This window comes from Melanostigma gelatinosum, assembly GCF_949748355.1.
Source record: "Melanostigma gelatinosum genome assembly, chromosome: 2".
In the NCBI taxonomy this organism is placed as follows: domain Eukaryota; kingdom Metazoa; phylum Chordata; class Actinopteri; order Perciformes; family Zoarcidae; genus Melanostigma; species Melanostigma gelatinosum.
In genome coordinates this window covers 12,879,654-12,893,890 of record NC_136635.1, presented here as the reverse complement: position 1 = coordinate 12,893,890, position 14,237 = coordinate 12,879,654, and the positions used below count along the sequence as shown (strand labels likewise).

Below are 14,237 nucleotides of genomic sequence, written 5' to 3'. Positions count from 1 at the left end.
GTCCATGAACGCACCACATCATAACACCTTTAATTGTATTGTCACTGCACCGAGACTCAGGCAGGGTGTCTGCACACAGCGAGTGGTCTGGGGGGGAATAGCGTGAACCTCCAAATAAGTAAGAAAGAAAAGTTAAAGTGAGTTGCAGGTGTGTGCACTGATGTCTTACCTAATTGTCACCGATATGTTAGCTACAGAAGCTGACCATAAAGTAGCACTTTGTTGTGCAATAACGTCACACTCAGTTGCAAACTTGTTGGCAACACCAAGCTAATGCAGTCTAATATAACACAGCCTGGATACATCAACACATCTATTTAACAGTTTAAAGATGAACTGAGCATTATAAAGTACACAAAGGGAGGATTCAATGCAGGACTGTTGAGTGTATGTTGCTTTTTTATTTTAATGAGCAATGTGAGTCATTTGAGTTTGTCAGCTTGGTAGATCGTCTTCATGCCGAGCTTAGTGGCTTCTAAGGACCCAAGAAAAGGTCTTAAATCATATATTAAAAGAAAAGACATTTGACACATTAAATTGATGGATTTTAAATTTACTTCAGCATAAAGTCCCTCCAAATATGACAGAAGGATGGAGGCATTAAGGCAAGTTGTATGTGTTTTACTGCTAATGTTCACTCACTAACTCGTGACATAATCCCATCCGTGTTTCTGCCTAGCTGAACTGATTGAAAACATGGATAAGAAAGCAACTTGGGACCGCTTCTACACTGAGAGCAGCAGCAGCACAAACACCTTCAAACACTTTGAGTGGTTCTTTGGCTTCGATGCTGTCCGGGACTTCATTATGCCCCTATTGCAGACCAAGCCCCACCCAGACGGTTTGCTCCAAGTCCTGGCTATGGGCTGTGGCACTTCTGCTTTCGGGCCCTGTATTTACAGACGCTCTCCTCTCCCGGTCCGGGTCACTTGTGCAGACATTTCCCCCATAGCTGTGCGACTAATGCATGAACACGTCCAAACCAAAGCCATTCAAGCTCACAATCTTTCCTCTCGGCTTGAGTTCGTAGAGCTGGACTGCACACAGCTCCACGAGCACTACGGTTGTAGCAGTGTGGACCTTATAGTTGATAAGGGCACCACAGATGCCTTGTTGAGGTCTAAGGAAGGGAAATGGAAGGCCAATCAGGTGCTGAAGCAGTGTTTGTCGGTGTTGCGGAGCTCAGGGTCTCTGCTCCAGTTCTCTGATGAAGACCCTGATGCCAGGCTGCTGTGGCTGGAGACGGAGGCACAGGAGCCGGGGTTGATGGCAGCAGATGTTGGGGTGCAGGAGGTTGGGGAGCTAAGGGGACTGACTACTGCTACCAAGTGACTCCTCGCTCTATTGTATAGAAACTTTCTTCATCTGGATGGTGATAATATTAAATGAGTAAACTACTGAAGTGATTGTAAAAAGTAATTGATAAGGTACACAGACAGAGTGAGTTATCCACCAAACTGGACCTCCACATTCCGACAGCAGAGACAATAGATTTACTACTTATAAAATAACCTGAAGGTAAAGAATGACCTCTTTATGAAATGATAAAAGTTGACAAACCACTTAAACCAGGGGTGCCCAATATGTCGATCGCATTTTGCCACTTGATTTTCTAACACACGGGTCACAAGTCATCAGAGAAAGGTAATGACCAAATATATATATATATATATATATAATATATATATATATATATATAATATATATATATATATATATATATATATATATATTATATATATATATATATATTTATATATATATATATTTATATATATATATATTATATATATTATATATATTATATATATATAATATATATAATATATATATATATAAATATATATATATATATATAATATATATAATATATATATATATATATATATTATATATATATATATGCTGAGCAACAGACGTCTAACTGGACACAATTCAAATCGCAAGGATCAACAAGTCTTGGTTTATCAGAATTACCTGAAAGGAACAGTGTGTGAGATTTAGATCCATCTAGTGGTGAGGTTGCAAATTGCAACCAACTGCACAACCCTCAGCTCAGTACCTAATAGAACTACGGTGGCCTAAAGGTACGGATAGGTATCTTTAGGATTTTAGGCCAAGGAGCCACTCTTATCAATACTTTTTCATGACTAAATAATCTGAACAGGAATAGAAGTTATTTGTAATTTAGGTAGAACTAAATATTGGTTCTAGAGCTGCAACAGTTATGTTTACAACAGCAAAGCCACTAATAACTGGAAACAAATCTAAATTGTCCTGAGTGAAGTTTATAAATGATAATAATGAAGAACGCAGGTATCACATACAGTAGTATGTCATTCCTCCTGTCCTCTGTCCTGGCTGCTTTGTCTCAGCCAGCAGAGAAGTTTACAAGAACAAACTAAGACAAACAGACTTTTGGCCGAGCTCTGTATTCTGATGGTGACTTGTCAAAGAGTAAGAGTATAAGTCTACAAGAGGTTCAAAAGAAGTAGTGCAGCTTGAGAAGATAGGGGGTCATACTGTCAACACAGTTATGTTTAAAGAAAATGAAATTATAATGCATACATCTTAAGATTTATAGTTGTGGAAAGGAAAGGAAAATACCACAGATTCAGTGTTTTTTTTTTAAACTAATACCACCAGTATGAGTTGACACGCCTCAGACTATTTAAGCCAATGGCTCAAAGAGGGGAAACCAGTATCTATAAAGCCAGAAACAGTGAGGGATCTGAGGGAACGCCATTTGGGCTTCAGCTGATTAATCGTGCCACTAAAAACTAATGTACACAGAAAGAAAGGACAAATCAACTTACTTTCCCAGTAGAAGATGAACCTTGTGACTGAAATACAATTGAAAGCGCCTACATTTATATCGGCTGAATTGTACATATTCAAATGTCATGAAACTGTTCTTGCAGTTATTTTCGGACAGAGATTCCACACGGAGATGTACAACTTTGAGCAGTTTTTCTCTTCCTATTAAATCTAATTGTACTCCTACGCCCTAAGGTGTAGTCTTACCTTTGGTTTGAGCGCGGGGAGGTCTGTACCCTCAGCTCTCTGTCGGCTAGAGTCAAAAACCTTCCTCCTTTTGGTTGCTGACTTTTGGCAGATTTTCGCATGCCTTTGCTGTAGTGAGAGAAAAAGAGATGCACAGGACACAACAACTACACAGATGTAATGTGTCTCGACATGTTTTTGGGAAACATTTGAGATCTGTGCCTCTCTATTGCCCTATCTGCCATTTTGTCTCAATCACAATTCAAAAATGATTATTTTTAGTTGTTTTGAAAGAGTCAGAGAGCAAGACATGTGTCATTTCTGTGACAGCTGTGAAGTAAAGAATGCAAAACATCTTTCAAGGAAAATCTAACCACAAACTACAAAGTTCACACAAATACACACATGCCAACAAATGCATAACACAGTATTTGACAACTAATTTGGTTGAGTGCTAGAAGTGCACAAATGTGTGTATTGGCGTCACAGGAAAACAATTTGTTCCATTAACTTATTGAGATCATTGTAGCTCTGATGTGATAAAACACATCTCTGTATTATATTTTACTCATGTTAGCAAAACAGACAGTAATGATGATAGCAAATATAGTGGTATTAATGAACATATGCATCATATTTGTCTTTATCTATGTCTGTAACTACTATATAGATGAGACTGTGTACAAAATGCTTTCCACAATAACAATTATGTAAAGAAGTGTAAGTAATCTCAATAGTGCTTCAAGTGTACAAATAGCATTTGTTTTTCGGGTTTGATTCCTTGGTGACAAATTCTATTACATAGCAGCCAACCATTATCTACATTTACATACATTATATGACAGCAAGTCCTTGGTCAGTGTTTTAAATCATGTAGACTAAAATCTAACCAAAGTGTGTACAGTGTTCATCCTAGCAGAATATTTCGGACCAAAGAACTCATTCGTGCACATTACTAACTTTGCTTCTTCCCACAAGTACTTGTTAAACAACTCATTTAACATGTGCATACATGCCACTATGCACAATAGCAATTAGTAAAGTTACATCAAGTTTCTACTTTAACAAAAGAAAATGGATCAAAGAGAGTAATACAGGTGTGATGCAGGGGTGTGTAAATGTAATGTCTCTGGAGAGACATTTGTCCAACGATGGCCCAAAGACAGACAGGATGTGGACCAGTAAACAAACCTCAGAAAATATGTTTTCATTTTATTTCAAATTGATGTTTGTGTCACTTATTCTGAAACTCTGGCTTCCTGTCACAACAATGTAGGAAACGTGAAACAGCAGGTCCACGTGCTGTCAATCTGTGGACACTGGAGGACCACATAGGACCAAGGACAGGGTCCAACCTGACACCCTCAAACCTCCATGCAAACATGCATCTCTATATTATTGGACATTATATGAGACCGTGTTTTTTAAATAGGCCTGAATGGAGACTTAATGTGTGGTTAACCCCTGGGCAGGTCACGTGACTCTCAAACGCGACAGGAGACTGAGTCACAATGTCATGTTAGTTGTATTATTTGAGCTCATGTGGATATATTCCTCTTAAAGTTGTATTTAATGTCTGTTTGTGCAGCGGAGGACTGTTGAGGACCTGATGGAGACTCTGAGGTAAGAACGAGCTGTTCTCAGTCGAACGTTCCATCGTTACCATGTTTACCAAATTGTGCATTTTTTCTAAATTCAGTCTGTTCCAACCGTTGGTCCGTCAGAAAAAGCCGAAATCTACTTTCACTCGAAAAAGCCGAAATCTACTTTCACTCGAAGAAACCTCCCAAGAAACACCTTCAAACCAGGATTTTTCTGCATCCGTGACTTAACGTTACTGATAAAGGTAAGTCTGATTCTGATCAACTTTTGCAGGAAAAAAAGCGAGATTTATATACTTTTTCCACCACTGTTTTTTATGTATTTATTTATGTATCTATCTGAACCGATGTTTATCCTAATATTGATAATATTTTCAGTTATCAGTGTATATTAATCCACTAGGACTGACTTTTGACTGTTGAGACCAAGTTTAAACAAGTTTATCTGAACAAAAGCTGCTTTCTTGGTTAGCTAACGTTAGCTTTATAGACCCGACCGTCCAGCGTTAGCTTAAACTGAGAAATGCTAATAGAAATATTGTTTCTTTATATTTATATAACTTCTCGGTGATACGGATCACAAGTGATGCACGCATGATAATATATTTAATCCATATTAACTCACAATTCATACATTTCTTACATACTTGTGATATTTTTCATACATATTAACACAATGAACAGCAGAGTGAAAGAACCACTAAAAGATATTTTCTATCGAAAAAGTGCTGATATGTTTCTGACTTTTAGTCAATGTAGACATATGGAAGGCCTCCTGCAGTAACAACACTGAAACAAATGCAAACATGTTGCACTGTACTGGGTTTGTTTCTGCTAATACTTTTGCGAGCGTATCATTTATTGTATGACATTTACTTTCTATCTAGTCACACTGCTTTGTGCTACTGATCCTTTCAATGTGATATGAGAAATGACTATGATATGGATCAGTGGTCTGAGGGTTGTGTGTGTTTTTACCCTCAGATGGCACGACAGTTCCCCTACGTCCCCCTACGTTCCTCCTCCACTCGCTGTGACCCATCTCCTCCCTCCTATTGTATCTTCACTCCTATTTCTCCTCTCTCTTCTTCTAGCTCCTCTTCTAGCTCCTCACCTAGTCCCCCACCAGACTACAACCCTGGCAGCACGGACACAGTCCCTCCAACCAGGAGCACGGTAAGAACAAAGAACCTGAATGTCACACAGTTATTTTAACACTTTGATAAGTTTCTTTCATCATCTCCCATTGAGACTCACATACCGAATGACTAACAGAACTGCCTGCAGAGAAGTCTATATGATGTAACAGTCCTTGGTTTGTTTCCACGATGTGGAGCAGTGGTCTGATGGTTGTATTTATTTTTTTAAACCTTCAGGCGGGACGACGCTTCACGTGGAGGACTTTCCTCATCCCGGACCCCAACCGCCCCGACTCCCCACGGATCATCCGCCGTAGAATCCCAGCCTCACAACGCAGCACTGGCTCCTCCACTCGCTGTGACCCATCTCCTCCCTCCTATTGTATCTTCACTCCTATTTCTCCTCTCTCCTCTTCTAGCTCCTCACCTAGTCCCCCACCAGACTACAACCCTGGCAGCACGGACACAGTCTCTCCAACCAGGAGCACGGTAAGAACAAAGAACCTGAATGTCACACAGTTATTTTAACACTTTGATAAGTTTCTTTCATCATCTCCCATTGAGACTCACATACCGAATGACTAACAGAACTGCCTGCAGAGAAGTCTATATGATGTAACAGTCCTTGGTTTGTTTCCACGATGTGGAGCAGTGTTCTGATGGTTGTATTTATTTTTTTAAACCTTCAGGCGGGACGACGCTTCACGTGGAGGTCTTTCCTCATCCCGGACCCCAACCGCCCCGACTCCCCACGGCTCATCCTCCGTAGAATCCCAGCCTCACAAAGCAGGACTGGCTCCTCCACTCGCTGTGACCCATCTCCTCCCTCCTATTGTATCTTCACTCCTATTTCTCCTCTCTCTTCTTCTAGCTCCTCTTCTAGCTCCTCACCTAGTCCCCCACCAGACTACAACCCTGGCAGCACGGACACAGTCCCTCCAACCAGGAGCACGGTAAGAACAAAGAACCTGAATGTCACACAGTTATTTTAACACTTTGATAAGTTTCTTTCATCATCTCCCATTGAGACTCACATACCGAATGACTAACAGAACTGCCTGCAGAGAAGTCTATATGATGTAACAGTCCTTGGTTTGTTTCCACGATGTGGAGCAGTGGTCTGATGGTTGTATTTATTTTTTTAAACCTTCAGGCGGGACGACGCTTCACGTGGAGGTCTTTCCTCATCCCGGACCCCAACCGCCCCGACTCCCCACGGCTCATCCTCCGTAGAATCCCAGCCTCACAACGCAGGACTGGCTCCTCCACTCGCTGTGACCCATCTCCTCCCTCCTATTGTATCTTCACTCCTATTTCTCCTCTCTCTTCTTCTAGCTCCTCACCTAGTCCCCCACCAGACTACAACCCTGGCAGCACGGACACAGTCCCTCCAACCAGGAGCACGGTAAGAACAAAGAACCTGAATGTCACACAGTTATTTTAACACTTTGGTAAGTTTCTTTCATCATCTCCCATTGAGACTCACATACCGAATGACTAACAGAACTGCCTGCAGAGAAGTCTATATGATGTAACAGTCCTTGGTTTGTTTCCACGATGTGGAGCAGTGTTCTGATGGTTGTATTTATTTTTTTAAACCTTCAGGCGGGACAACGCTTCACGTGGAAGTCTTTCCTCATCCCGGACCCCAACCGCCCCGACTCCCCACGGCTCATCCTCCGTAGAATCCCAGCCTCACAACGCAGCACTGGCTCCTCCACTCGCTGTGACCCATCTCCTCCCTCCTATTGTATCTTCACTCCTATTTCTCCTCTCTCTTCTTCTAGCTCCTCACCTAGCTCTTTTAGCTCTAACAATCTGTTTTTGTGTTCAATTTAGCTGCCGTCCAGTGTCGAGCCTCGGGTTTTCACCTGCACGAAGAAGCCTTCCAGTTAGTTCCTCGGAGATCAACTGTGTAGTCTTGGCGTTCCTGTGTCGAGCCTCGGGTATCACACAGACGTTCCAGCCTGCCTGCCAGCCACTTTCCGGCTAGGATCAGAGCGGAGCGCGAGGACGCGCCTCTGTGTTTGACGTGACTGTTTACCTGTCGGCTTCGTCAGCCGCTCAGAGGATTTTGCCACTTTCCGGCTTGGACCCATGCGGAGCGCATAGAGACGCCTCCTTTTTGACTATGTATTTCCTGTCTTTTCCTCTGCCTGTGAGAAATAAATAAAATAGTTTTTTGAAAAATAACTCTGCTGTCCTGAGTCTGCATTTGGGTCCATGAACGCACCACATCATAACACCTTTGATTGTATTGTCACTGCACCGAGACTCAGGCAGGGTGTCTGCACACAGCGAGTGGTCTGGGGGGGAATAGCGTGAACCTCCAAATAAGTAAGAAAGAAAAGTTAAAGTGAGTTGCAGGTGTGTGCACTGATGTCTTACCTAATTGTCACCGATATGTTAGCTACAGAAGCTGACCATAACGTAGCACTTTGTTGTGCAATAACGTCACACTCAGTTGCAAACTTGTTGGCAACACCAAGCTAATGCAGTCTAATATAACACAGCCTGGATACATCAACACATCTATTTAACAGTTTAAAGATGAACTGAGCATTATAAAGTACACAAAGGGAGGATTCAATGCAGGACTGTTGAGTGTATGTTGCTTTTTTATTTTAATGAGCAATGTGAGTCATTTGAGTTTGTCAGCTTGGTAGATCGTCTTCATGCCGAGCTTAGTGGCTTCTAAGGACCCAAGAAAAGGTCTTAAATCATATATTAAAAGAAAAGACATTTGACACATTAAATTGATGGATTTTAAATTTACTTCAGCATAAAGTCCCTCCAAATATGACAGAAGGATGGAGGCATTAAGGCAAGTTGTATGTGTTTTACTGCTAATGTTCACTCACTAACTCGTGACATAATCCCATCTGTGTTTCTGCCTAGCTGAACTGATTGAAAACATGGATAAGAAAGCAACTTGGGACCGCTTCTACACTGAGAGCAGCAGCAGCACAAACACCTTCAAACACTTTGAGTGGTTCTTTGGCTTCGATGCTGTCCGGGACTTCATTATGCCCCTATTGCAGACCAAGCCCCACCCAGACGGTTTGCTCCAAGTCCTGGCTATGGGCTGTGGCACTTCTGCTTTCGGGCCCTGTATTTACAGACGCTCTCCTCTCCCGGTCCGGGTCACTTGTGCAGACATTTCCCCCATAGCTGTGCGACTAATGCATGAACACGTCCAAACCAAAGCCATTCAAGCTCACAATCTTTCCTCTCGGCTTGAGTTCGTAGAGCTGGACTGCACACAGCTCCACGAGCACTACGGTTGTAGCAGTGTGGACCTTATAGTTGATAAGGGCACCACAGATGCCTTGTTGAGGTCTAAGGAAGGGAAATGGAAGGCCAATCAGGTGCTGAAGCAGTGTTTGTCGGTGTTGCGGAGCTCAGGGTCTCTGCTCCAGTTCTCTGATGAAGACCCTGATGCCAGGCTGCTGTGGCTGGAGACGGAGGCACAGGAGCCGGGGTTGATGGCAGCAGATGTTGGGGTGCAGGAGGTTGGGGAGCTAAGGGGACTGACTACTGCTACCAAGTGACTCCTCGCTCTATTGTATAGCAACTTTCTTCATCTGGATGGTGATAATATTAAATGAGTAAACTACTGAAGTGATTGTAAAAAGTAATTGATAAGGTACACAGACAGAGTGAGTTATCCACCAAACTGGACCTCCACATTCCGACAGCAGAGACAATAGATTTACTACTTATAAAATAACCTGAAGGTAAAGAATGACCTCTTTATGAAATGATAAAAGTTGACAAACCACTTAAACCAGGGGTGCCCAATATGTCGATCGCATTTTGCCACTTGATTTTCTAACACACGGGTCACAAGTCATCAGAGAAAGGTAATGACCAAATATATATATATATATATATATATATAATATATATATATATATATATATAATATATATATATATATATATATAATATATATATATATATATATATATATATATATATATATAAATAACTATATATATATATATATTTATATATATATATTATATATATATATATATATTATATATATATATATATATATATATATATATATATATATATATATATATATATATATATATATATAATATATATAATATATATATATATATATATATAAATATATATATATATATTATATATATATATATGCTGAGCAACAGACGTCTAACTGGACACAATTCAAATCGCAAGGATCAACAAGTCTTGGTTTATCAGAATTACCTGAAAGGAACAGTGTGTGAGATTTAGATCCATCTAGTGGTGAGGTTGCAAATTGCAACCAACTGCACAACCCTCAGCTCAGTACCTAATAGAACTACGGTGGCCTAAAGGTACGGATAGGTATCTTTAGGATTTTAGGCCAAGGAGCCACTCTTATCAATACTTTTTCATGACTAAATAATCTGAACAGGAATAGAAGTTATTTGTAATTTAGGTAGAACTAAATATTGGTTCTAGAGCTGCAACAGTTATGTTTACAACAGCAAAGCCACTAATAACTGGAAACAAATCTAAATTGTCCTGAGTGAAGTTTATAAATGATAATAATGAAGAACGCAGGTATCACATACAGTAGTATGTCATTCCTCCTGTCCTCTGTCCTGGCTGCTTTGTCTCAGCCAGCAGAGAAGTTTACAAGAACAAACTAAGACAAACAGACTTTTGGCCGAGCTCTGTATTCTGATGGTGACTTGTCAAAGAGTAAGAGTATAAGTCTACAAGAGGTTCAAAAGAAGTAGTGCAGCTTGAGAAGATAGGGGGTCATACTGTCAACACAGTTATGTTTAAAGAAAATGAAATTATAATGCATACATCTTAAGATTTATAGTTGTGGAAAGGAAAGGAAAATACCACAGATTCAGTGTTTTTTTTTAAACTAATACCACCAGTATGAGTTGACACGCCTCAGACTATTTAAGCCAATGGCTCAAAGAGGGGAAACCAGTATCTATAAAGCCAGAAACAGTGAGGGATCTGAGGGAACGCCATTTGGGCTTCAGCTGATTAATCGTGCCACTAAAAACTAATGTACACAGAAAGAAAGGACAAATCAACTTACTTTCCCAGTAGAAGATGAACCTTGTGACTGAAATACAATTGAAAGCGCCTACGTTTATATCGGCTGAATTGTACATATTCAAATGTCATGAAACTGTTCTTGCAGTTATTTTCGGACAGAGATTCCACACGGAGATGTACAACTTTGAGCAGTTTTTCTCTTCCTATTAAATCTAATTGTACTCCTACGCCCTAAGGTGTAGTCTTACCTTTGGTTTGAGCGCGGGGAGGTCTGTACCCTCAGCTCTCTGTCGGCTAGAGTCAAAAACCTTCCTCCTTTTGGTTGCTGACTTTTGGCAGATTTTCGCATGCCTTTGCTGTAGTGAGAGAAAAAGAGATGCACAGGACACAACAACTACACAGATGTAATGTGTCTCGACATGTTTTTGGGAAACATTTGAGATCTGTGCCTCTCTATTGCCCTATCTGCCATTTTGTCTCAATCACAATTCAAAAATGATTATTTTTAGTTGTTTTGAAAGAGTCAGAGAGCAAGACATGTGTCATTTCTGTGACAGCTGTGAAGTAAAGAATGCAAAACATCTTTCAAGGAAAATCTAACCACAAACTACAAAGTTCACACAAATACACACATGCCAACAAATGCATAACACAGTATTTGACAACTAATTTGGTTGAGTGCTAGAAGTGCACAAATGTGTGTATTGGCGTCACAGGAAAACAATTTGTTCCATTAACTTATTGAGATCATTGTAGCTCTGATGTGATAAAACACATCTCTGTATTATATTTTACTCATGTTAGCAAAACAGACAGTAATGATGACAGCAAATATAGTGGTGTTAATGAACATATGCATCATATTTGTCTTTATCTATGTCTGTAACTACTATATAGATGAGACTGTGTACAAAATGCTTTCCACAATAACAATTATGTAAAGAAGTGTAAGTAATCTCAATCGTGCTTCAAGTGTACAAATAGCATTTGTTTTTCGGGTTTGATTCCTTGGTGACAAATTCTATTACATAGCAGCCAACCATTATCTACATTTACATACATTATATGACAGCAAGTCCTTGGTCAGTGTTTTAAATCATGTAGACTAAAATCTAACCAAAGTGTGTACAGTGTTCATCCTAGCAGAATATTTCGGACCAAAGAACTCATTCGTGCACATTACTAACTTTGCTTCTTCCCACAAGTACTTGTTAAACAACTCATTTAACATGTGCATACATGCCACTATGCACAATAGCAATTAGTAAAGTTACATCAAGTTTCTACTTTAACAAAAGAAAATGGATCAAAGAGAGTAATACAGGTGTGATGCAGGGGTGTGTAAATGTAATGTCTCTGGAGAGACATTTGTCCAACGATGGCCCAAAGACAGACAGGATGTGGACCAGTAAACAAACCTCAGAAAATATGTTTTCATTTTATTTCAAATTGATGTTTGTGTCACTTATTCTGAAACTCTGGCTTCCTGTCACAACAATGTAGGAAACGTGAAACAGCAGGTCCACGTGCTGTCAATCTGTGGACACTGGAGGACCACATAGGACCAAGGACAGGGTCCAACCTGACACCCTCAAACCTCCATGCAAACATGCATCTCTATATTATTGGACATTATATGAGACCGTGTTTTTTAAATAGGCCTGAATGGAGACTTAATGTGTGGTTAACCCCTGGGCAGGTCACGTGACTCTCAAACGCGACAGGAGACTGAGTCACAATGTCATGTTAGTTGTATTATTTGAGCTCATGTGGATATATTCCTCTTAAAGTTGTATTTAATGTCTGTTTGTGCAGCGGAGGACTGTTGAGGACCTGATGGAGACTCTGAGGTAAGAACGAGCTGTTCTCAGTCGAACGTTCCATCGTTACCATGTTTACCAAATTGTGCATTTTTTCTAAATTCAGTCTGTTCCAACCGTTGGTCCGTCAGAAAAAGCCGAAATCTACTTTCACTCGAAAAAGCCGAAATCTACTTTCACTCGAAGAAACCTCCCAAGAAACACCTTCAAACCAGGATTTTTCTGCATCCGTGACTTAACGTTACTGATAAAGGTAAGTCTGATTCTGATCAACTTTTGCAGGAAAAAAAGCGAGATTTATATACTTTTTCCACCACTGTTTTTTATGTATTTATTTATGTATCTATCTGAACCGATGTTTATCCTAATATTGATAATATTTTCAGTTATCAGTGTATATTAATCCACTAGGACTGACTTTTGACTGTTGAGACCAAGTTTAAACAAGTTTATCTGAACAAAAGCTGCTTTCTTGGTTAGCTAACGTTAGCTTTATAGACCCGACCGTCCAGCGTTAGCTTAAACTGAGAAATGCTAATAGAAATATTGTTTCTTTATATTTATATAACTTCTCGGTGATACGGATCACAAGTGATGCACGCATGATAATATATTTAATCCATATTAACTCACAATTCATACATTTCTTACATACTTGTGATATTTTTCATACATATTAACACAATGAACAGCAGAGTGAAAGAACCACTAAAAGATATTTTCTATCGAAAAAGTGCTGATATGTTTCTGACTTTTAGTCAATGTAGACATATGGAAGGCCTCCTGCAGTAACAACACTGAAACAAATGCAAACATGTTGCACTGTACTGGGTTTGTTTCTGCTAATACTTTTGCGAGCGTATCATTTATTGTATGACATTTACTTTCTATCTAGTCACACTGCTTTGTGCTACTGATCCTTTCAATGTGATATGAGAAATGACTATGATATGGATCAGTGGTCTGAGGGTTGTGTGTGTTTTTACCCTCAGATGGCACGACAGTTCCCCTACGTCCCCCTACGTTCCTCCTCCACTCGCTGTGACCCATCTCCTCCCTCCTATTGTATCTTCACTCCTATTTCTCCTCTCTCTTCTTCTAGCTCCTCACCTAGTCCCCCACCAGACTACAACCCTGGCAGCACGGACACAGTCCCTCCAACCAGGAGCACGGTAAGAACAAAGAACCTGAATGTCACACAGTTATTTTAACACTTTGATAAGTTTCTTTCATCATCTCCCATTGAGACTCACATACCGAATGACTAACAGAACTGCCTGCAGAGAAGTCTATATGATGTAACAGTCCTTGGTTTGTTTCCACGATGTGGAGCAGTGGTCTGATGGTTGTATTTATTTTTTTAAACCTTCAGGCGGGACGACGCTTCACGTGGAGGACTTTCCTCATCCCGGACCCCAACCGCCCCGACTCCCCACGGATCATCCGCCGTAGAATCCCAGCCTCACAACGCAGCACTGGCTCCTCCACTCGCTGTGACCCATCTCCTCCCTCCTATTGTATCTTCACTCCTATTTCTCCTCTCTCTTCTTCTAGCTCCTCACCTAGTCCCCCACCAGACTACAACCCTGGCAGCACGGACACAGTCTCTCCAACCAGGAGCACGGTAAGAA

At 40.4% G+C, this 14,237-nt stretch overlaps 3 protein-coding genes and 1 long non-coding RNA gene across 7 annotated transcripts in view; all 4 read left to right on the top strand.

Annotated features, from left to right (window-relative positions):
* Positions 1 to 696: 696 nt before the first annotated feature.
* LOC306795992 (citrate synthase-lysine N-methyltransferase CSKMT, mitochondrial-like) lies at positions 697 to 1,332 on the top strand (the record flags this gene model as incomplete). Its single annotated transcript, XM_079294747.1, has 1 exon — positions 697 to 1,332. The coding sequence occupies one exon, from the start codon at positions 697 to 699 to the stop codon at positions 1,330 to 1,332; it is 636 nt and encodes a 211-aa protein (XP_079150873.1).
* A 265-nt stretch (positions 1,333 to 1,597) lies between these two features.
* LOC306794425 lies at positions 1,598 to 6,156 on the top strand. Its single transcript, XR_013772926.1, has 5 exons — positions 1,598 to 1,644; positions 4,592 to 4,626; positions 4,703 to 4,849; positions 5,699 to 5,780; positions 5,981 to 6,156. It is a non-coding gene; the product is annotated as an uncharacterized lncRNA (long non-coding RNA).
* Positions 6,157 to 8,658: 2,502 nt separating this feature from the next.
* Positions 8,659 to 9,294, top strand: LOC306795169 (citrate synthase-lysine N-methyltransferase CSKMT, mitochondrial-like; the record flags this gene model as incomplete). The annotated part of the gene is made up of 1 exon (XM_079293578.1): positions 8,659 to 9,294. One exon carries the CDS (start codon positions 8,659 to 8,661, stop codon positions 9,292 to 9,294), a length of 636 nt encoding a protein of 211 aa, XP_079149704.1.
* A 265-nt stretch (positions 9,295 to 9,559) lies between these two features.
* The window catches only part of LOC306796733 (uncharacterized protein), a 6,322-nt gene continuing 1,644 nt past the window's right edge, over positions 9,560 to 14,237 (top strand). For 3 of the 4 annotated variants that reach the window (XM_079295804.1, XM_079295803.1, XM_079295801.1), the window contains exons 1-5: positions 9,560 to 9,606; positions 12,602 to 12,636; positions 12,713 to 12,859; positions 13,599 to 13,778; positions 13,979 to 14,230. In XM_079295804.1, the coding sequence (XP_079151930.1) occupies positions 13,599 to 13,778; positions 13,979 to 14,230 (432 nt within the window). In that variant the 5' untranslated portion in view covers positions 9,560 to 9,606; positions 12,602 to 12,636; positions 12,713 to 12,859. The remainder of the gene's footprint in view (positions 9,607 to 12,601; positions 12,637 to 12,712; positions 12,860 to 13,598; positions 13,779 to 13,978; positions 14,231 to 14,237) is intronic. The other variant, XM_079295802.1, reaches the window with a different exon arrangement.